Source organism: Ahaetulla prasina, chromosome 2 (assembly GCF_028640845.1).
Source record: "Ahaetulla prasina isolate Xishuangbanna chromosome 2, ASM2864084v1, whole genome shotgun sequence".
NCBI classification, from domain to species: domain Eukaryota; kingdom Metazoa; phylum Chordata; class Lepidosauria; order Squamata; family Colubridae; genus Ahaetulla; species Ahaetulla prasina.
Window position 1 is genome coordinate 86,444,325 of NC_080540.1, and position 15,213 is coordinate 86,459,537.

At 35.5% G+C, this 15,213-nt stretch overlaps 1 protein-coding gene across 2 annotated transcripts in view; it reads right to left on the reverse strand.

The window, feature by feature from the left end:
- Positions 1-207: 207 nt before the first annotated feature.
- GALNT10 (polypeptide N-acetylgalactosaminyltransferase 10) overlaps positions 208-15,213 on the reverse strand; it is a 62,757-nt gene continuing 47,751 nt past the window's right edge. For both annotated transcript variants that reach the window (XM_058169438.1, XM_058169439.1), the window contains 5 exons: positions 11,687-11,794; positions 10,576-10,797; positions 9,579-9,695; positions 7,434-7,583; positions 208-6,061 (listed from right to left, as the gene is read on the reverse strand). In XM_058169438.1, the coding sequence (XP_058025421.1) occupies positions 5,894-6,061; positions 7,434-7,583; positions 9,579-9,695; positions 10,576-10,797; positions 11,687-11,794 (765 nt within the window). In that variant the 3' untranslated portion in view covers positions 208-5,893. The remainder of the gene's footprint in view (positions 6,062-7,433; positions 7,584-9,578; positions 9,696-10,575; positions 10,798-11,686; positions 11,795-15,213) is intronic.

Genomic DNA, 15,213 nt, shown 5'->3' on the forward strand with positions numbered 1-15,213 from the left:
CAGTTGGAGGCAAATGTTTATGAGTATTTAAATTTTGTGAAAATTTAAAGTATGAAAATGTATGCAAACATTTTATGTCCTAAGAGAAGGGGCTTGAGAGGTACTAGGCAGGAACCGTCAAAACACTTTTTAAAAATGTATAAAAATTAATATGATCATTCAGCCCAACATTCCACTAAAAAGAGCTTTTTAAAAGAGACCTCTAAGATTTTATTTTTTTCTCCAATAGTAAACATTTATCATGATTGCCTAGTAAGATAAAGAGGTATGATTATGGACAACTTGCTTTTCATGTTCAAGATTTTCTGTAAAAGAAATTCACAGAAATAAACATTTGACAAATTTTTCTTACAAAACTGTAATATAAAGGTTGTGGTCAATAGCTATTACAAGTTAAAGATGACAATACAATATGACCAAATGGCATTTTTGGTTTATAATATTGTTAAGTCCTCACTTCCTACCAGTAATTGGGAGAAGAATTTCCATTGCTAGTGATGAGGTCATAAAGTGCAATGTCATGACCACATTAACAAGCAACAGCAACCCAGGCAGTTCCCCAGTTGCCATTGTTATGTAAATCACTGCAGATTGTTAAATTGAGGGTCTCATGTGATTGTTACTTCTGACTTTCAGCTGGCTTCCCCATTGACTTTGCTTGCAGGAAGTGGCAGAACAAGGGGATGCTGCAACAATAAGTTTAAGCCACTTGCCAAGTGCTTGGATTGCAATCACATGACCATCAGAGAGTTGCAAGGTTTTCAAACAGTCGCTGAAGGAGTGGTAGTTAAGCGAGGATTACTTGTATTACTTCATGTAATTGGTCTTTCCTCCTTTTACAAATGCTTTGGCTGTTACAAAACAGAATACTTGTACAAGTTTTCAGAAAAAGGACACAATAAAAATTTATTTTAAATATATTAAAAAAGAAAGACCATTCAATTCGTAAAAATACTAAACTTGACATCAAAATGATTTCCAGTTAATCAGCGATACTACATTAAAGTGCTAGACATCCTTGATCTCTCCCAGCTTAAGACATTGTCCCAAGATGCACATAATAAATACACAATTTGTGGCAACATCCAATTTAAAAGAAACTGTTAAGCATGCATTACAAAGAGGAAAACTGTTTAAGAATCCCCCAAGACTTTCTACATATGGGCTGCATTTTTCCTGCTTCTTTCCCCTTAAATCTTTAGCTGCTTAATAGCATTGTTGGAAGAGCTAATGTTATTCTTACTTTGGTTACGTATAAATGCAATGTTGTGAACTTAGTGCATATAATTTTCTTCATGATAAAAAAAATCCTACCTACCACAACATATGTTTGTATGCTTTTAAATTCGTTCAAATTAAAACCCCTTTTACTTACTAGAATGTGAAGGTATCTCTAATTGATGACAAATCTATTGGAGAGCTTAGAACAGAATGTAGTTCAAAAACACCATTGTAAGTAGACCTCAAATTGGGCTATTTTTTAAAATGGTTATCTTGATCTAAAAATGATACTTAAGGATGATAAAGTTTGTGTAAAACTTTTTAACTATTCAAATACAACTACAACAGTATCTCTTAATATAAAGCATTTATGTACTCTGTTTTAATTTAAGAACAAAAGAGGCATTCTGTTCAAAAAAAAAAAGCAACTTATCTTTTATACTGCCTATAATATATTTCCTTGAAGGCTCCACTTCCTATGTTGGAGCCCAGCTGAGATTAAAACTTAGCTGGGAGAAAAGCACCTGTAGGAAGTCACTATAGGAAGGTAAAATAAATCCCTTACTTGGGGAAGACTTGCTTGGTTCTTTTAAGATCAGTTATGAATTCAGAGTATTTAAAAATCTCTAGCAATATTTGTTTAAAATTTAGTTCACTGTGATTGTTCACCAAGATATTACAATTTCTGGAAAAAGTCTATGTACTCTGAGCATGTTAAGGACATTTAGAAATAGGATGCCTAGATTTCTAAACAATTAGTGGCATAATTTTATATGCAGTAATAATGGGAGGCATAGTATCAGGCTGCATTAAAAGTAATCCAAGACACAGAAACTTTGTGCAGCTCTTCAGCCAGAAATTTTGATTTTGTTAATATTAAAGGAGAAATTACTCTCTTTATGCTAGTTTAAATTATGTCAAACTAGCAATTTTATATCAATGTCAGCACTCTCTGAATAGTTCTATAAAACATTTTCCCCAAGATGTGAATATTTTTATATTGCAGATCTATAAGAAAAATGAAGATCATAATAGAAACTTAATCAAATCAATGAATTTACTGTTTGCATGGTAAAAAGAAACATTGTATGGCCTACTAATCTTCTACAGATAGCCTCTGACTTATGACACTTAGGACTGGAATTTTGGTTGCAAAGCAATATTTAAGCAAATCATCACATAACTGAACCAGATTTTCCAGCCATTTTTATAACAGTTGTTAAGCAAATTACCACAGTTGTTAAGTGACTCACATGGTCATCAAAGTGAACCATACAGTTGTTTAGCAAATACAATTTCCCCAGTTGACTTTCCATGTTGAAGCCACCTGGGAAGGTTGCAAATCAGAATCATGTGATCACAAGATTCTGCAACTGTTGTAAATGTGACTGCAAGCATTCAAATTCAATCACGTGACCACGGAAGGTGGTTCGTCATAATTTTGAGGACAGGTTGAAAGTCACTTTTTTGAGGCTGTCATAACTTTGAACCGTCAGTTAAATGAATGATCATAAGTCAAGTACTACAAGTACTACAGTACTTGACTTCATCATTATTTTTATCTAGAGCAATATGATCAGAAAATGGCCTGACAATATCAATAAATAGAACCACTTAACAGATTTTGTTGTACTGTTCACATTTCTGGTATAGAAGCCATCAGATCCTGAAGATGACTAAAACAAATACCACTGTGAAAAAGTATTCAAGCATATATGAAGATGTAAACAGTTTTCTTTTACCACAAGCCCTATTATTAATTAAATTTATATGCCGCCCATCTCATGTTTCCAGGCAACTAGGTATTGGGAAGGAGGCCTAATATCACATATAGTTAGTTATATATTGATAGGCTTGGGAATTCACTGGAGAAATTGGGGTTAACACTTTCATATTTGTGTGCCACCATCTAGGATTAATAGCCAGTCAGGACATCCTGTGAAGATTAATACCTCCCAATAATAAATGTCAGAACCCAGAGATTCTCAGGTTTTCTAAATGATCCATTGTCCTTCCATCTTGCATTCTGAACTTAAAATAAAATCATACCCTCAAAATATCACTAACAGCACATAGTACATAAGTCTTGTACATTTCATACCTATTTTACTCTTGTCCAGCAAGGCACTAGGAAATTGTTCAAGTTTAAGCTTTTGTTGTACATTTGCATTTTAAAAGGCACTTCTTTATTTTAATGATGCTGTTATGCTCAATTTTACTGACACTCTAAGGAGGCAAGCGTTTGCAGAAGTTTTCTAAAACAAACAGTTCCCTGCAATTAAGACCTGTAGTTGGCTTCCAAAAATTCACATAGCATCACAACTGGCTACGATAGTTCACTTCATAAAAAGTCAAAATGGTGAGTTAAAACGATACTGAATCATTGCAACTAAGTGAGGAACCGCCTATTTACAATAATTTAGAATGCCTTATGGAACAGCATATAAAATAGCAACATTGTAACAATTTTATAATTTTGTAAGCTGTCTCCAGGCTCAAAAGTGGTGTGTGTTTGTGTAATGATCTATAAAGTCCTACACAACTTGGAATGAGGCTATCTGAAGGACTCCTCTTTCCAGTGGTGGGTTGCTACCGGTTCACCCTGGATAGGATGAACTGATAGCGGTGGCTGTGGGAGGCTCCGCCCGGATGCTTCTGTGCATGCATAGAAGTGTCATGCGCAAGTGCGCCCATGAGCGAACCAGTAGCGACAGGTTTTGAAACCCACCCCTGGTTCTTTCTGAAACTTCCTTGCCTTTTAGATCCTTGATAGATGTCTTCTTTCACTCCACTATGAAGAGAGAGATGTTTGATGGGAATTCAAGAAAAGGCCTAGTTGATGTCTGCTATCAGAGTTTGGAGTTGCCTGTCTCAAAAAGTCATCCTTTCAACCAATGGGTAAAAATACTTTTACTTAGGCTGACCTTTAAGTATATTTTGACTGCTAAATTAGGCATATATACTATTGTTTTCATCATAAAGTTTTAATTATGTTTTACATTTTAAATGTAATATTTGTGTAAATTGTTAACTTCCTGGAAAGTTTTTATGCAGTATTTATGTCTAATAAATGAATAAATATAAGGTCACAGTACCCACTATTGTTCAGTAGACTTAGCACCGCTAGATCTAATCCTCATGTAAAGTATGCTTGCTACTTGAGGTCAAGTGGTGTGACTATTAATCTTTATAGTATGTCCTAGTAAAATTGGGAAGCTAAATTTTTATTTTAAATGTAACTAGTTGATAAATTTCCAGAGGGAGTATTGACATACACACAGTCTGGAAAGTTTACAGAACATGTTTTTATGATTATAAATAAACATGAATATGGACTAATTATTTACAAACATGGTAAAATGAACATTCATTTCTCAACTAGTCAATTGCTACTATAACAAAACTTTCAAGAGTTCTAAAAGAATCATTAGTATTAGAATTCAAGAAATACTAATCTGTCAGTTTATTTGGCAAAAAAATGACAAATATTATATTGCTGCAGAGAAGTCAAAAATTGTCACTGTCCTCTTAAGATTTAATTTCCATTAGTTTCCAATGGATTGACAGTATTGCTATATTAGATGTAAGGGCCATCATTATAACCAGTGGTGGGATTCAAATAATTTAACAACTGGTTCTCTGCCCTAATGATTTCTTCCAACAACCAGTTCACCAAACCAGCTCAGAAAGTTAACAACCGGTTCTCCCGAAGTGGTGTGAACTGGCTGAATCCCACCACTGATTATAACCTGATTAGGAGTATATACTTTAGAAATTCATAGTTAAAATCTGACTTTATTCTTAAACCTGCCACATATGGCTTGTCCAATGCCTATCCGTTATAACAGATATCTGGCATTCATATCTGTGAACAAGGTGTGAACATATACTGATCGTTATATATTATTTAATCAGGGCCATAATGAAAAATCAAACATCAAGTTAAAATGGCAACTGTTCATGTACACCAGCAGCCCCCAACTTTTTGGGCACCAAGGACTGGTTCCACAGAGAAGATTTTTCTGCAGAGTGAACGGGGCTGGTTTTCCATGCTGCCTGCATCCCGCGGATAGGGCTTTACTTGTTTGCGCAGCACAGTTTCTGGCATGATGCAGACCAATGCCGGGCCACTGATTGGAGGTTGGGGACCCCTGATATACAGTATTTACTGCTACTAATACTATAAGTTATGGTTTGCAAGAATAACACTAATAAATTTATTCTTGTCGTAATTGACACTTTACGGTAATCTACTTGTTTCCTGATGTTTAGTTACTTCAGTTATTTAGAAATTTTCAATGAAGTTTCGTTTTTGCAGCTTCTTAACTAAGAACCAAAAAAGGAAACAAAATGAAAGAAATTTGATAATTAAACTTGAATAAAAGACATTTTCACATGAATTCATTTTTGAATTTAGCTGTGTCCCTCTATACACTTCACAGGTTGTCACTGTCTCCAAATCTATAATTATAACAAAGCAGATTTCTAGATGTCTTGCTAATGGGGATGAATAATCCAAAGACATAGATGCAGCATCATCAAAGTAAAGACTGGCCTGATAGTCACTCTCTCCTGAGATTCTCCCTTTTTCATTTCTTAGAAAATTATTTTTTTAAAAATTGTCATATCCCCTGTAAAAATTATGACTAATATTTACATATAAATAATGTCTTTAAAGATCAAGATTCTTATTAAAGGTTTCCAAGACTGTTGAATTTGTATGTTCAAATATCCATTGTTGTGTTGGAGATGAAGGATTGCACATGTTCATGAAGATTTTTCTATCACTTTCATTACAGTCCATGCAGCTGCCACTTACTGGGTGATAAAGTGTCTTGTCCTGAAGATGAAAGTTAAAATTAGTCTCACTACATGTACTGTTTTATTGTTTAAATAAGCTTTCTAAACAGATTTTGCATAAATAAATTTTTTCATATCAAAAGTCAATATATTATCCAACAGACTTTATTTGGAAACATTTTTTTTGCAAAAAAAGCATATTGTTAATTTTTTGAAATTATGACGGTATTTGCTCCATGAATCTCCAACGATCCATCTGTTAAACTACTGAAGTTCGTAGATGACACAACAGTGATCGGTCTCATTCGAGACAGTGATGGATCCGCATACAGATGGGAGGTTGAACAACTAGCCTCGTGGTGCAACCGGAACCATCTGGAACTGAACACACTCAAAACCGTAGAGATGGTGGTAGACTTTAGGAGAAACCCTTCCATATTTCCATCTCTTACAATACTAGACAACACAGTATCAATAGTAGAGACCTTCAAATTTCTAGTTTCTACTATATCACAAGATCTAAAATGGACACCTAACATCAAAAACATCATCAAAAAAACACAACAAAGAATGTTCTTTCTGCGCCAACTCAGAAAGCTCAAACTGACATCTCAAATGGTCAAAACTCAAAAGGATCTCCTGATTCAGTTCTACAGAGGAATTACTGAGTCTGTCATCTGCACCTCTATAACTGTCTGGTTTGGTTCTGCAACCCAACAAGACAGACACAGACTTCAGAGGATAATTAGAACTGCAGAAAAAACAATTGCTACCAACCTGCCTTCCATTGAGGATCTGTATACTGCATGAGTCAAAAAGAGGGCTGTGAAAATATTTACAAACCCCTCACATCCTGGACATAAACTGTTTCAACTCCTACCCTGAAAATGACACTATAGAGCACTGCACACCAGAACAACTAGACACAAGAACAGTTTTTTCCCGAAGGCCATCACTCTGCTAAACAAATAATTCCCTCAACACTGTCAAACTGTTTACTAAGTCTGCACTACTATTAATCTTCTCATCGTTCCTATCACCTATCACTCCTTCCAGTAATGACTGTATGACTGTAACTTTGTTGCTGGCAATCCTTATGATTTATATTGACTGTTTCCTAATACGATTTGATTGCTTATTTGTACCCTATGACTATCATTAAGTGTTGTACTTTATGATTCTTGATAAAGGTATTTTTTCTTTTATGTACACTGAGAGCATATGCATCAAGACAAATTCCTTGTGTGTCCAATCACACTTGGCCAATAAAAAAATATATTCTATTCTATTCTTCTGAACAACATATTATTAATAGCTCCTTTTATTTTTTTCTATTCTCTAAGCAAAAAATAAAGTATCATTCAAAATGTTACAAGATAATCACACCATTTGATTCAACTACATGTACTTACTTTTCGATATTTCCACAGCTGATTTCCTTTCATTCCATGACAGTCATAAAGGGTGACTGGGCTATTGTGGGAAATAGCATCAAAACAATATTTCTTTGCGTGTTGAGGGTCTCCTGGGCGGATATCCTCTCGCCAGCTGAATGTGAATACCTGTTTAATAAACATATGGTATCAGAAATAAATGAGAAAAAAAATCATATTTTTCTTCAGATACTTACTTAATTTTTAATTATTTTGGGGCAAGAAATTAGATATGTATCAGAATAAAAGACTGCCATTACGTGGTCAAAGATGAGCATATTAAGGTTTTGTATACTGCTACGAGTTTTTCAAACATTGTCTTTGTATATCATAGAGATGAATTATGCAATTGATGCCTTAGATGCCTTAAGTCATCAAAAAATGTCCTCTGCCACTTGACAGTCATAGACAGTCCTGTGGATTGGGTCATGGCCACTAAGATGGTCTATTTCAGCAATGATAAGAGTCGTGTAATTATGATTATCATTAAGAACAATTATTTTCCATTGTTTTGATGATATGCAGCATTTTGATTCAATATTTAAAAATGGTTTGGAGTATGTGCCAACACGAAAACACTGTTAAACCCACTGGCCCGGGGTGAAATCCAGCAGGTTCTGACAGGTTCTGGAGAACTGGTAGCGGAAATTTTGAGCAGTTCAGAGAACCGGTAGCGGAAATTTTGAGCAGTTCAGAGAACTGGCAAATACCACTGCTGGCGCCCCAGAGTGGGTGGGAATGGAGATTTTGCAATATCCTTGCCCCAGGAGTGGGGAGGGAATGGGGATTTTGCAATATCCTTTCGCTGGAGTGAGGTGGGAATGGAGATTTTGCAGTATCCTTCCCCTGCCACGCCCAGCAAGCCACACCACACCGACCAAGCCACGCCCACAGAACTGGTAGTAAAATTTTTTGGATTTCACCATTACATTGGCCTATTAGCACTCATTGGTCTGTGATAAATGATTTTACACTTTGTGACAGAATCAATCATTGTAATTCATTTTTCAAGAATAGCTGCTTTGAGATCCATGAAAGAATATTCTGCAAAGCCTTCATTGGTGAAATACTTAGTCATTTTTGAAAGACTTCTGAATTGTATTCATCTACATTTGCAAAGATTTACCAATTTCTAATGGTAAATGCTACAATGTAGGCAACATAAGTGTGCTTTATTGGTGTCTAGGTGGCATTTACTGCATGAACTAATCAAGACTTGAAGTGAAAGTGAAGTGAAAATGGCAGACGTCTGATAGGAGTTTTGATGTAATCTCTTGTCCATAACTGTATAGTAAAAATATCATCCATAAATCTTAGTTTTAGAAGACAATTTAGGGAGCAGGAATTGTGGAAATATTGTTCTAAATACTAATATTGCCATAATGTGATGACATATATCTTCCAAGTTAAAGTAATTATTAATTCAACTACTCTATGTACATTATGTGTATGTATGTATACTATGTGAACATAATACTATATTTACCTCTTAGTATTATATTTGATTTGATTGATTTTTTAATTTCTGCTTTTATTAGTTTATAACTTAAGATGGCAAACATTCCTGATACTCTTCCACCAATTTTCCCCACAACAACCCTGCAAAGTGGATTGAGCTGACAGAGTAACTAGCCCAAAAGTCACCCAGCTGGCTTTCATGCTTAAAATGGGTGGAACTAGTCTGATAAAGTAGGCAATAATATGAGGAATTTAAACTGATTTGTTACTACATTATTTAAAAGATCACAAAACTGTTCCATTAAAGAAGCTGATATATTATTTCAACATTTACATAAAATTTGTGACAAATTTTGAAACCTCAAAAATGTTTAGCACTCAATTATTTAGGACAGTTGAGTTGTGATTACTACCACTTATTTATTAGTTTTATTTTTTTAATTTTTATATTTGATTTTACCCTTTACAAATATATTTTGTAAAATATGTGTTTATTTTTGTTATTAAATTAAAGTGTTTGTTATTAATATTGTGTACTACATTTTTTAATTTACTGGATGATTTTATAAATTGCCAAGAATCATTTGAATATAGCAAGTATTCAGATAGCAAATTTAGTAAAATAAGTAAATACATAAATAAGTTCATTTTAAAAAATGCAATTACCTGCACATTGCTCCATGCAGCTTCTCCTCTACCTTTCACACAGGTTTCAACTCTTAGTGGTGAACCTAGGGCCCCATGCTTTGTATCTACACAAAGACTGGTCCCTACATTACGGATCTGAGAAACAAAATCAGAGATGAGGGCCGTTTAATAAGCAGCAGCTTTACTGGATGATTTTTGTGATGCAGTTCTTAGTTTAAAAATGCATGCAAAAATATGTATGCCAAGAAAAGTGCAATATGTTCAGATTTTATACAACCTTAAAAATAGCAAGAAACAGAAAATAATAGATTTACGATTGAACTGAATAACTGACTACATTTATTAAACTGACATGAATCAGAAATATCACAGAATCATTTATTTTTGAGCAGTGGTAGCGCAGTGGTTAGAATGCAGTATTGCAGGCTGACTCTGATTTCTGCCAGGACTTTGATCCTGATCGGCTCTAGGTTGACTCAGCCTTCCATCCTTCCGGTAAAATGAGGATCCAGATTATTGGGGGCAATATGCTGACTCTGTAAACTACTTAGAGAGAGTGCTGTAAAGAACTATGTAGTGGTATATAAGTCTAAGTCCTGTTGCGTTTGCTTTATTTCAAAACAGCTCTTGGGGATGACATATAAGCTTTGATAGTTCTCCTTAAGATTACAATTAAGGTTACCTTCTGTCAATTTACTCCTTCTAACTAAACCTTCAAAATCTTTCTTTGGTTCCTCCCCCCTGTATAATTTAAAGAGAGAGAAGAGGAACCCTGTATTACCATTCTGTGGGTGTTCTAATAGCCAGTCATCACAGAAACTAATATTGCAACTTCCTGTTGACATATATATATGTACTGTTCAATTCCTATAGGTAATTCTGTAACACTGAAATTAAAAACACATGCATTAAAACATGTTGACCAGCCTTGAGGAATGGAATCACAGGGACCAGAAAGTCTGCAGCTGTATGCTAAAGTGTAGATAAATGGGCTGAGTGACTTGAATAAACTAACCTCTCCCCAGGCAGCTGCTGGAGGTTCCACAGGTGGGTAGAACTTTCCCAAGTCCCAAGCAACTTCATTCATAAACCACTTGAAATTTTTGCAGTTGAGTTTAATACGAAGTTCTTTCTGAGCAGTCACATCCCCTGCAGACAGATGTCGATATTCGGGTCTCCTTTGATAAATGTATTCTGCATATTCGTCCATCCATACTTCAGCCACCCGTTTTAAGTTCTACAAGATTCCAATATTTTTGAATGAAAATAAAAATAAAAAAATATCTTGATAAATAGGAAGGAAAGGAAAATTTAAAAAATGGCTAATGGTAACGTCACGATCAGAACAACTAGTGTTAAGCAACTCTTCTCTACTTAATATTTCTTTACTATTGGCATATGCAGGAGACTGACTATATTGAAAGATTAAATAATGTACTTTAGATAGACACTGATCTCACCACAGTCTTTGGCTGATGTATATATTGCCAGCTTGACTCAAAGGCAATTCAAGATACACTATTTCATAATGAAATTATAAGACTGAGTAAATCCACTAAAACTGACTAAAATTTAATACTTAACTCTTCAACAGATATAATATTTTAAAGCTAGGCTTGTAATATAGGGCGTCAAGTAAGAGAATGTATAATATTTTTAAAAGTTATTAAAGGAATTTTCCCATTACTTCTTTTCCCACAAGAGGGAGCCTCTAACCACATTTTAAGATATGTTAATTTTGAACAGGAAGTAAAATATTGTTTAAAATGAATATTTACAAACTGAAAAGGAAATCTTGAATTTATAGGTAGCGACTACATTTCTCATTGGAGCATATTTTGAAATATTCTAAAAATTGGTAAGTTCTTAATTTTAGTTGTGCATATGAACGCTTAATAATGATAGGAATTTTGCATACGTTTAACAGTAGCTTCAAACCTCTTACTAATGCATTTTCCTTAACTTACTTATCTGCTGCTTACAGGGACATGATTTTTAAAATAAAAGCACAAGAATAGGTTTCCTGTGTTAATAATAACAATTCTTAGCACAGTTCAAATGGGTGATTTTTAAAAAAATGCTTCATTGTGAAGATATAAGAATGGCATGCCAAGATAGCTTCTTACCCTAGCTAAGCTGACTCCTGTTGGAACCTTATAAGGGACATATTTTCTATAAATGTGGCCAACTCGTGAACAAGGTATATCTTCCATGCGACCTCCGCACATCCAGACCTGTGAAATAGAGAAAGAATATTTACAATTCAGGTTTTTTTACTATGATGGGAATCAAAGCTTTTGAAAGCGGAGATAATATTGTTATTTCAGCAAAATACATTTAGACCTTATATATTGTTCTGTACCCTTTCAGAGTAGGGTATTGCGTCTAAAATTATTTAAGCCAACAGTGTATTATAAAGATATCAGGCTATAACACATACTCTAAACTAATTGGAATATAAGGTTTCTAATGCACAATTTGTCTTGTATCTGAAAATGAATAAACTAGTACTTTTAAACAAGCTTGCAGATTGCCGCTTAAGTAACATAACATAACATAACATAACATAACATAACATAACATAACATAACATAACATAACATAACATAACATAACATAACATAACATAACAACAGAGTTGGAAGGGACCTTGGAGGCCTTCTAGTCCAACCCCCTCCCAGGCAGGAAACCCTACACCATCTCAGTCAGATGGTTATCCAACATTTTCTTAAAAATTTCTTAAAAATTTCCAGTGTTGGAGCAAGTGTTAAAACAAGTGCATGTTTCTTCATTCTGCTATCGCCAGATGCTGTTTCCCATTGAAAATCTTATCCTACATCCATTATGGTGAACCTGTCGCATGCGGAGCCATCTCTGAGGGCACATGAGTCGTTGTCCTAGGTCAGCATGCATGCATGCCTCCTGCTGGCCAGCTGATTTTCAGGTCCCTGCAGCACATGTGGGAGACGCATGTGCATGCATGGAGGGGCATGGGGGAGTTGTGCGTACATATGGTGCGCCCCCATGGCCCATTTTTGGTCCCAGGAGACTTCAGGGAGACCTGCGGGGGTGTGTGGGTCACATGTGCATGTACAGGGGAGTGCGTAGGGAGGTCACAAGCACTTGTGCAGGGCACACGGGGGATTGCATTATGGGTATGGGCACACGCACAAGAGATAGTCACGCATACACATGCGCTTTTGGCACCTGAGGAAAAAAAGGTTAGCCATCGCTGTCCTACATGATGGCTTATATATGTTTGTTTTATTTAATATTAAGGTGAACTTTTCTTTTTGAAAATTTGACATTTTATAAATTTGAGAATTTAATGTAGTTAAAAAAACACTTAAGATGGTTCTTATAGGATCAGATTGGAATGAAAATTATTTTATTTCTAGGTCTATTAATGTCCCACTTGGTATTCCAAATTCATATTCAAAGCATGTAGTTTAAACAAAGAAACTACCATAACAGGAAAACCCCAAGATTTGGGAACATAAATCCTACATAGATCCACAATGTAGTTGTGGACAATAGCATTGGAGCAAAAAGATACTGGCTGGTTAGGGAATCTGGTGTATGGGTCCTTTCCCGTGTAAGGTTGAAAGTATTTAGGCAACGTTTCGACGAGGTCTCACTCGTCATCTTCAGGCTGGAGTTTTTGGCTTTGTTCTTATGTGAGCAAAGTGCTTTGCTCACATAAGAACAAAGCCAAAAACTTATTTGCCTACAGAAAGCCAGAAGGGCTAGTCTAGTGCTTAGGGGAATGTTCTTCACAGAAAGAATGCAGATCCAGAGATGGCGGCTCTTAGGAATCTTCCAGATGGCATTCTCTACAGGTCAAAATCAGACAGTGCCTCTTCTTCCAGGAGGTAATAGTATGTGGAAAAGAGCTTGGGAGACAAGGGGAAAAGCCTCAGCCAGAGTAAAATTCAGATTAAATGGCAATTTAGCTTGCAGAACAAGCCCACACTTAAACACCTATCTGCCATTAACCTCTAAACTAGGTGAATTATTTATAAGTTCATGCTAAAATATTACAAATCTCTTTACTTCGCTCTTAACTAGCTAAACTCCATGTTTTAAAAAAATGATTTCTACTGTTGATGTAGCACATATAAATATAATTTCAAAAGCAGGCTTCCTATTCATTTTTATTGCTGCTTTGATTCATTTTGTTATCAATATCTTTGTCTGATGGCAAATTTCATTATAAGAAAATGAGCAGTTCCTTAAAGAAGAAACCAGTAGAAATGAGTATCATGTTATATTACTGTAGAAAGAAAAAAAGCAAAAGGCTGAATTAAACATTACTGAAGAAAAAGAGCAAGTATCAGACAAACAGTAATTCTTGAAATAAGTCCCCTTTGTACCTTTCCACAAAGTAGCATGCTATTCACTGAAAAATTCAAAATTAATATTCTGTCTCACAAAATTGTTTGTGCCTCATAATCGGAAAGCTATCCTCACACAATATATTAGTCATTTTTTGACACCAATTCCTTTTTACACAAAAATAAACATTATAAACTGGTATTGGATTATATTGCAAAGGCAACAATACAAGGGATAAATATAGTAATAGAAGCTCTTATCTGAAAGTTTAGGAAATATAAATGAACAGGGTTGTTGTTGTTAGTTGCAAAGTCGTGTCTGACTCATCGTGACCCCATGGACAACATTTCTTCAGGCCTTCCTATCATCCCCCGAAGACCATTTAAGCTCACACCAACTGCTTCAATGACTCCATCCAGCCACTTCAATCTCTACCGTCCCATTCTTTTTTTGCCCTCATTCGTTCCCAGCATTAGGCTCTTCTCCGGTGAGTCCTTCCTTCTCATTAGGTGGCCAAAGTATTTGAGTTTCATCTTCAGGATCTGACCTTCTAAAGAGAAATCAGGGTTGATCTCCTCTAGAACTGAAAAGTTGATTGCCTTGCAGTCCAAGGGACTCACAGAAGTCTTCTCTAGCATCATAGTTCAAAGGCCTCAATTCTTTGATACTCAGCCTTCCTTATAGTCCAACTTTCACAACCATACATTGTAACTGGGAAAACCATAGCCTTGACTATAAACACTTGTTCGCAGGATGGTGTCTCAGCTCTTTAATATGTTGTCTAACTTTGCCATAGCTTTCTTCCCCAGGAGCAAACATCTTTTAATTTCTTGGCTATAGTCCCTATGTGCGGTGATTTTAGAGCCCAGGAAAATAAAATCTGTCACTACCTTTATTTCTTCCCCATCTATTTGCCAGTAATTGAGAGGGCCAGGAACCATGATCTTAGTTTTCTTTAATGTTGAGTTTCAAGCCAACTTTTGCACTCTCTTCCTTTACCCACATCAGAAGGTTCTTTAGTTCCTCTTCACTTTCTACCATTAGAGCAGTGCTTCTCAATTATTTTCTGTCATGCCCCCCTAGGAAGAAGAAAACATTTTTCGCGCCCTCCGCGCGACTGTAAATAGTATTATTTAAAAAAACTTGTTTGCCAAGGTCAAACGCGCCCCTCTTTACGGAGCCTCGCGCCCCCCCTGGGGGGCGCGCCCCACTATTTGAGAAGCACTGCATTAGAGTGATATCATCTGCATATCTGAGGTTGTTATTTCTCCCGGCAATCTTAATTCCAACTTGTGATTCATCCAGCCCTGCCTTTCTC